The 9,210-nt window shown below is 37.7% G+C and overlaps 1 protein-coding gene across 1 annotated transcript in view; it reads right to left on the bottom strand.

Annotated features, from left to right (window-relative positions):
* Nucleotides 1–422: 422 nt before the first annotated feature.
* The window catches only part of rps6kal (ribosomal protein S6 kinase a, like), a 35,815-nt gene continuing 27,027 nt past the window's right edge, over nt 423–9,210 (bottom strand). Inside the window, exons 15-22 of the mRNA XM_017703722.2 lie at nt 7,626–7,748; nt 7,105–7,194; nt 6,834–6,992; nt 5,846–6,007; nt 5,181–5,257; nt 3,716–3,833; nt 3,255–3,395; nt 423–1,866 (exon numbers count right to left, since the gene is read on the bottom strand). Of these exons, the coding sequence (XP_017559211.1) occupies nt 1,738–1,866; nt 3,255–3,395; nt 3,716–3,833; nt 5,181–5,257; nt 5,846–6,007; nt 6,834–6,992; nt 7,105–7,194; nt 7,626–7,748 (999 nt within the window). The 3' untranslated portion in view covers nt 423–1,737. The remainder of the gene's footprint in view (nt 1,867–3,254; nt 3,396–3,715; nt 3,834–5,180; nt 5,258–5,845; nt 6,008–6,833; nt 6,993–7,104; nt 7,195–7,625; nt 7,749–9,210) is intronic.

The following is a 9,210-nucleotide window of genomic DNA, read 5'->3' as shown; positions in this document are numbered from 1 at the left end:
CTGAATTGAGACATCTCCAAAAATATAGAATAAAGGAACACTAATGATACGGCTTAAAAACATTTGCCAAAGCCACGTAATTCTGAAATGTATCTATTAATTTTTTTTCCAGTATCTATGTTGTTGTACTAGATATAGGGAAAGCAAGACTGAGCTGGGGCTTATTTGAGGCTATGTTGACAGGCAATTTTACTATTATATATTGTTGAGATTCTTCTGGAGATAAATTCTGTTCCCTATAATCTACTATGATTTATTCTATTCTTTATGCCAGCTCAACTGCAGAAAGACTAGACTTCTGTATCTATACTGCATCACGATGTTATCTGTTCACTAATTTTTTGTCAGACTTGTATGACTGAATTGTAATAAAAATGAATCTGTAACAAACAATTAGAAAAAAATGACCTCAAAAAGCAGAATGCATGTCAATAATGATCTTTAATGTCAATATATACAGAACCTGAAAGAAAAATATAATTTTAAAAATTAAATGAAATAAATACAATATGATACAATTTCCACAATGTCTTTGTAGAGATATTTATGGAAATGATTTTATATTTTATATATATATATATATATATATATATATATATATATATATATATATATATATTCTTCGATCCAGCCGCTCTTGGAGCAGAGGGTTCCCTTCCCCAATCCCATGAGTCCTTGGGTCGCAGGTCCAGTCCTCTGCCCTAACACTGGATCCAAAGAGCGCCCCAACACTATGAAGTCTAGTCCACATTCATTGACCTTTGATAGTATTTTGTTTGTTTTTTTACCTTTAGCTTATTTTCATACACAAAAAAAAAATAAAATTTTAAAGGCGGTCTGAAGCGCAAAAACAGAAAAAAGTGGGGCAGGGAAGAAAATAATAGAGCATAGAGCGAAAGCAACAACCTGCCGAGCCTCAGTGCAAATGTGCTTAAATATATTCGACAAGACGAGGATTGATCAGGTCCGACGAGAGCTGGCAGGTGTGTCTGACAATCTCTCTGGTGCTGAATTCTACACGCACGCTCTCTAAGCTTAAAGAAGCCTCTGCTCGGCGCTCTTGAGCTTCTTGAGGTAACATCAGACGGGTTCAGACTCGAGGCTCATCCCCTGCCGTCGCTGATATGATTCCATCAGCGGCATGCTAAGTGGCTTAAAACCGGAGTCTTCCACCCGCTCCTTCCCCAGGCGGTGAGCCCAGGTGATAAATTGTCAAGAGACAGGAGAAGGGAATTCCTAAAGCGTGGGTTGAGCGAGAGGAGGAGGGGAGGAGTGGAGAACGAGCAACATGCTTACCGAACTGGGAAAAGAAGGTGGAACACAGTTTACTTAAAGCAGCTTCAGGTCGGCCAGTCACAGTGAATGAGAATAGACGCTGGTGTTTTTTTTCATACTCCGCGGGAAAAGGGGGGAGTGGGGAGAGGGAGAGGGAGAAAGAAGACAGAAAAGACAGATTCAGAGAATGCATATAAGAGGGAAAAAACTAAAGAAAAGAATAGTCATTGCAGCCCCTGCAGCTGTCTGGATTTGAATTTCAGCCATTTTTCGCGAGGTCTCTCAGTCTCTCGACTCGCTAAACAGCCTCCCTGATGTGAAAGCATGGTGTCTTGAGGTCCAATTACAGGGAGCAGGAGCTCAGGGTAAATGCCAAAACATTGGAGCTGGTGGGGACAGGAGGAAATGTAAATAAATAGACAGAGAGGGTGGGGGGGCACAGTGAAGTTAACACTGTTCTGTTCACGACATGTCTGTGGAAGTCAGTTTCTTCATGCTTCTGCGCTGGGCCAAACTGGAAGCTGCCACGGGTTCCAGAACTGGCTGGCATGTCTTATGGTTCAACGCAGAGTATGTGGCGGCCATTGCTCCCTGCAAGGAATGGGGATAATTAGCCTGGCACTTCTTAACACAATAAATTCCAAAATGAGCGATGAGTTCAGGATCCAAAATTAATCATGGCTTGGAATAAACATCATCAAAAGTTACAAAAATTACACATTTTTAAAATGAGAAGAAAAAAATGCCCCATAAGGCATGATACAGCCTATAGAGACGGTATATAAAATACAGATGGATTGCTGTATTTTCTGTCTGGGTCATTCCCTGATGTTGATGTGAATTTAGGGCTAAACTGTCCACTGGCACAGAGTGGATGAAACATGGAGCAGCAGCATGGAACATGTAACAAAAAGAGAACACATCAACTACTAATACAAAAAAAACTATGGTGAATGTCAACTATCAACTACAGGAAACAGCCATGCTTGCACAGTGCATTTCAATGCATTGACTGCATTAAAGCAGGGGCCAGCAATCATATCACACAGAGGGCCAGTGAGTCTGTAGACTTTTATTCCAGTTCAGCAGAAGAATACCTGATTCTACTTGTTCAATGAGTTGATATGTTGATACTTACTAGACCCCCAACTGTTAACACAAAGAGCTAGAGCTCAAACTCTAACAGTGCTCTAGCATCATTCACAAGTTAGAAATTTTGTTCTTTTCATAAGATCTATGATGTGCGCCAACAGATAGATTTTCTATTTTCTATTATTTCTATGAAAATGCACATAAATGACATGTATAACAAACACAAAATTGTGAAAGAAAACAACTGTGGAAAAGAATTTAAATAATTGCTTGAATAATTGTAACCAGGCAATTAATAATTGTAACAGGCCACCAGTTGCACAGAGCCTTTGCAGATAAGACTGGTGATGCCTGAACTCAAGGATTTTAAGGTTCAAAAAATGGCCTTGTTAAGCTCAGAAATGCCCCAAAAAATGTAAAATGGGGCAAAATCAAATAAAAATAAGTTTATGACTGTGCATGAGGTTCATCTCAGAACCAGAGTGATATACTGGTTGCCCAATAATACTGACTAATATTTTGGTCTCACAAATTTGTCGGCAAGAGCCATTATGGAATACACTGTTTAAAGTAAGTTATAATTCAACTACTCACAGTGGTCAAATACTAAATTAACTTTTATTCACATTCAGTGTAATTAAACTTTCTGCAGAAAGTGTTCTCAGATTGTACTTTTGAAACTACCCTTGCTAGTGTTGAAGTAAACTAATGGAGTCTGTTTACATTTTATCCATATAAAATTGTACTGATAAACAGTATCAGAATTTTTAGCTTCTTAACATCTGCATCACTGATATTTTTTAAATCGGTCAGGCCCTAATTCATGTACTAAGACTTACAACACAGCATTTTCTCAGGCTCTTCTGCTAGACTTGTCTGTAGTTTACCTTGACCAAATGAGGTGCGTCATGCCGGGTAAGCTGAAAGTGGGGGAGCTGGTCCCGGCAGGCGATCCACGAGTGTTTCAGCACCTGCTCTGCAGAATAACGCTGATGAGGGTCCACGTGAAGCATGTGAGACAAAAGATCCTGTGGGTAATACAACAAGAGGGTATGCAAGGCTCATTTTGGTATCATCATATTAGCAAAATGACTTGCTACAGTTTCAAAGTCCTGTATTTATACATGTATAAACATGATTACATTGAACTAGCCAACTGCATAACTAAACTGAATAAAATCTATTGACATTACACAACTGCAACCTCACTTTAATAATGAGAACAAGAGGAAGGCATTCACATGGTTTACACATCATTTCTAATTTGTAATTGAACAATGAAATCCCTTAATTCCCATTTAATTAGGGTTACAAGTACTCATTAGTGGGAAATGGACTTGAGTTCTACCTTTGAGGAGTCCGATACTGTGTCCCAATTGCCTCCGCTGAGGGAGAACTTGCCACTGCCAATACGCAACAGAATCTCTTCTGGGGTATCATTAGGTCCATTAGCAAAGGGTGTGTACCTATACAAATATTAAATTAGAACCGTTACTCTGGTACCATTTTATATCAATAGTTCTATGATGACATTCCTTCAAAAACTCAAGGCTATTAAAATAATACATTTAAGATCAGCAACATCAACACTATTTTAAGCTATGTAAAACATGTAAAATGTGTAAATGTTGAAAATATTTAAGTAATAAGTCCCTGAAATAACAACAAACTGACCACTTCCAGTGCTGTCAATGCCCAAGTATGTGGTGACTATTTTACATTAATTCTACTAGGTTTAAAGACACACACAGTGTCTTACACAGGTCAACATGCAGCAGACAGATAAGCCTTAATTTGTCTAAACCAGCCATTTTCAACATGTCAGCACTACATACAGAGACAGAGTGATTAAAAAATTGTATTTACATAATAGGTGGAGGAGAAAAAAAAAAACACGCTCATGAGTATGATTGCTAAAACCTGCTGAACCTCTATGGAGAGTTTTGTTAATACACAGTGACCGGTCAATCATTAAATATAAGGTCCACTTACTACATAGGTGCACTGTGTAGTTCCACAATTATGTGATAAAATGGACAAACAGTGTAGATACAAGGCAGACGTATTTAACAACATGGCCAGTCAGTGTACATGTATTTTCTGTGCACTGTGCTGGCCACAGTACAATAATGGGCTTCTTATGTGTTGTTGCAAACAAATGCACTTAAAATGATGACATGACTTGTCAGCTGATTGAGGAGCACTTCAGAGACCAAAAGCTGTTTAAAGGACAGGCTTGCTGTTTTCAGGCCAGACCCTATTAAAATAGTTGTTTTTGATAGTTTACAATCCTGCACAGCACAACAGCTTTAGCACTGAGATACGTAACACTGCTCTGCTGCTTCTCACTAGGCTTAAACACAGTTCTATGTGGTAACATTTTAAGCTTTCAAAAACCCTGATAAACCTCTTTCTCCAAACTGCCAACACATCGTTGGATATACTATAAAAAATGGTCACAAATAATTCTTTTTGTCTTTATTTTGTATTTCTTTCTCTTTACTTGAGCAGCTAAAACTGTTGCGGAATGTTAATCACTAACTTATTGTAGATAACTTTCCAATACATCCAAGCACAGTCGGATACAGAGGACTGGTCAAATTTAAATATTAAGAAATTCACACATTAATTTCTAGAACTCTAGCACATTATCAGTTAAAGAAAAATGTGTAAATCTGTACTGTAAAACATTTTTCAATAAAAGCTCATAAAAGTACATTAGATATCTGTTCATTTTAATAGCTCGTCTTATTATGCCAAGAAAAATGGCATGTACTGCATCTCTTCCATTGTGTGGATTTAAGAATACTCACCCAGCCAGCATAGTGTAAAGAAGAACTCCCAGACTCCAGATGTCACATGCTGCATCGTAACCCTGCCGCATAAGTACCTACAAAACCACGTGCACAGACACATACATAAAGGATGGAAAGAAAAACAAAACAAAACATATACCTTCTAAAACTGCCAAAACCTAGTGTGACAGTAGTTACTAGAAGCAGTTTAAGCAGTGTAGGTACATGGACTAGGCTAAGTGATACAGCAATAAACATAATTACACTTAAGATCTGAGAATGGGGTGAAGTGCTTCACCTTAAAAATATAATCAAGAGTTTGATTGTGACATAATGTAATACTATGAAAATAATCTGTATGACAGCATCAAATATTCGCCATTGTATGTTGACCTACGCTTTGTGTCAAAAGAAGTCAGGCCATGCTTGGCTGACCTTTTTTTTTTTTTTTTTTTTAAACACCAAGACTAGCTATAAACACAAATCACTTAAAACTGATATTGGTATCAAGTCGGTGCAAAACAGTTAACAACTTTATCAACAGCCATGGCAGGTGCATATACAGAAGACTAACACTGTAACTAACAAATTTGAGTTTTTGAAGGAAATAATAGCCTACCTTTACAAGAACACAAAGGATAACGAACAGCAAGTTTTGTCATGCCTCAATTTCACTGTCTCACCTCAGGCGCCACAAAGTTGGCAGTGTAGCAGGGTGTGAGCAACAGGCCATTGTCTCCTCTCAGCTGCTTGGCAAAACCAAAGTCGCAGATTCTGATTGAGTCAGGGTTCCCTGAATCATCCATGTAGAGAATGTTGCTGGGCTTTAGGTCCCTGTGAACCACCTGGTTAGGGGAGACAGAAATAATAGACAAAAAAAAAAACAACCTGCTTGTTTATTACACATATGTCCAGTGTAAGTAGACTGAACATAGATTCAATGAAGTCTACATAGACTACACAGACTGTTCACAGAGCAAAAACTTTAAACATTTGCTTGAAATTGCTAGTCCCATCTAATCTTCGTATCATACTGGCTGCAAAGCATCTGAAAACGTGTAATGTTAATTACTACCCAGCGAATAGGGAAACCTTACCATTATGCATCTGAAGTTGACAATGTTAATTGATGATATCAGCTGAGCCTTTTTATTGCGGTAAGAAATTAAACATGGCTCAGAGTTTCATTAAAAGAGTGCTTTACTGATACGGCTGACAACTGTGAATTTTCAAATATGACAGGTGGTCTTCAAATGTCATTTATTAAACTTTAAAAACTACAGAAAAAAAACAATGTAGGAGAACTCATAAATAACAAATATTATTGCGTGAGGTTTGAGGGCCTAACAGCACTCTTAGTGTCCTTGTTGGTTACTGTTAATTTTGTAATTTTTTTCATCAGTTCACTTCATAGGCTTTTTGCATTATAGCACATTATCCACATGCTAAGAGTTAGTTTTAGATGTATTGCACATATGTCTGTTATTTTAACCATGTTCATGGCTTTATTAGTGTCCTTATCAATGAATCCATGACATCATCATCAGCCCATATTAAGACCCTAACAGTAATATTATGTCCATACTAAGGAATCTGATAATATGCGCAAGTATGATTCTTTTGTGTTCTGGAATGCAGTCATGCTTATTGCTAATTCTGTATGTGTCTCACCCCTTGGCAGTGCAGGTAGTCCACTGTTTTGGTGATGGTATAGAGGACAGCACTAGCCTCTCGTTCTGAGAAGAACTTCTGTCTGAGAATCCTATCTAGCAGCTCCCCTCCCTTCATCAACTCTGTCACCAGATAAACAAATCTCCCCTCATCGTACACCTGGGACACAAAGAAACAGGTAACACAACAGTAGTCTCAGTCTTGCTCTGGTACACACAGACAGATCTACACAGATTAGACCTGTAGAGGTGAAGTGGGGACAGAGACTCACATCTTTCAGTGTGATGATGTTTGGGTGCTGCCCGTACCGCATGAGAATCTCTATCTCCTCTGATGGGTCCCGCTTGCTTTTGTCAATAATCTAAGACGAGTGAGGGCCAGAGAAATACATCAGTATAACAACTAAAATGTGACCTACACTACAAGTTATACAAAAATGAATGTTCTAAATGCAGTCAATTAAATTATATTCAATTTGAACCAAGACTGTATGGTGACTTGTTTAGATCACTGTCTAAGACAGTTTATTACAATAAAAAAAACAACTGTTTTGAACTTTTGTACCCTCTTTAATTTTTTTTTGTAATGATGGTAATTTTTTTTTTTTTTTTTTACATTTTTGAACAGCATTATAAGAGCTGGAGCAGCATGTAACAAACTGATCACACAGAACTTTGCTGGCATTTTACTGCCCTCTACTGGCTATGACTAATAAATGCTTAATCTTTGCATTTACTTTGATCAGTGTCCCATTTAGAAAGATCTTGTGTTTCGTATTGTGGCATCTCTCACCTTGACAGCAAACTCCATGGTGGTGACTCTGTGGATGCAGCGTTTGCATATGGAGTAGGAGCCCACTCCAATGTCCTCCTTCAGTTCATACACATCAGAGAACTGTGCAGTTCCACTGTGCATCTGTAGCAAATAACAGGCCACATCAATTATGCAACACTTACTGTCATAAAAGGTAAATCACAATGAAGCCTCACAGAGTATCTCATAAACGTATTTCCACAAAACCTCCCACTATACCAGGTCTTTTAACCACAGAAAACATAGATCACCTCACTCTAAACCCATTCGATGCATCTGATGGTATTTACAACACAAATTTGCAAACACCTTTGCAAGTTCACTTTCGTTCTTAAAAATGATTGTTGCTCTCGTGATACTGGATTAGACCTGACGAAGGACATATACATATTAAATGTGAAAGATTTCCATTTCATGATTTAACTGTATCATGCAATCTTTATACAGTGTAGCATGAAAGCAACTAGATAAGGGACAGTTTTTATGATTATGATTACAGTGACTACCAGGTTATGTAGAATGTCAGCATTACTTCAACTGTATTTACATACACTATACTAAGCATATCAAATAGGAATTACAGCTCTTTTAATACACATTCTGTACTTTATAATAAAAATGAAATAAAAAGCCATATTAGGTGTCCCATACATGCTGTGTATCTTCCCTGGTGATGCTCTGCTAAGTCTGTAAAGCAGTTATTTGCGGTTTCTGTTAACTTTGCCTTCAGTCTGTTTTCCACAAATAAAAATCCATGCATGGATCAATGCAGGGGACTGAAGTGGACACCCAAGAACCTTCCATGTTTTGCACCTGAAAAAAATCTAACTGCTTTAATTAAAATGCTACAAGCCATCGACTGTGTTTTGAAGAATTAGGTTTGAGCAGTTAAGATGCTTGTGTACATTTCAGAAATCAGCTAGCTGCCTCCACTGTCAGTCAAGTTAAGACAAAGGAGTGAGTTCCATGTGTAGCCACACATGCCTATACCACCATCTTTCATAGACAGCGCTGGGTACCCAAATTCAGAACTTTTAAGGTATAATCGGAATTACTTAGAGTATCAAAAAATGTCATGTCATTCACCAAATTTCAATATCCAAGTGTTATCAGCATGTGAGCCAATAGGCAATAAGTTCACGTTGACACATGAATGACTGCTTAATTTACGTTCTGAATGCATGCTATTAACATCAGCCCTTCTTGATTAATCGAATCAAAATCGTCTGCTCAGTTTTGTCCTACTGAACTGAGATTTTATAAATAGTAAAAGGTGTATTTCCTTTAGTACGTTGTAGGTTTTGTGTGTAACATATTTATTCGAAGGTCAATGTAAAATGACAAAGCATAACACACACAAAAACTAATTGTGCAGTAATTTGTATCAAAACATTCTGAACAATACCCAGCCAAATCCACAGAAATGATCTGACGTGGATCCTGAGCAGGTCCTTTTCCTTTGTCCATAAATTCTTTGTTCTGTCATTTTGTAAGCAGTTACTCAGTATCCCCAAGTACAGTACAGTACAGTACAGTACATTACCTTTTAACATCAAACAATTTC

Source organism: Pygocentrus nattereri, chromosome 8, assembly GCF_015220715.1.
Source record: "Pygocentrus nattereri isolate fPygNat1 chromosome 8, fPygNat1.pri, whole genome shotgun sequence".
Lineage (NCBI taxonomy): Eukaryota > Metazoa > Chordata > Actinopteri > Characiformes > Serrasalmidae > Pygocentrus > Pygocentrus nattereri.
The sequence above is the reverse complement of the archived record's forward strand: the minus strand, read 5'-3'. Positions and strand labels throughout refer to the sequence as shown.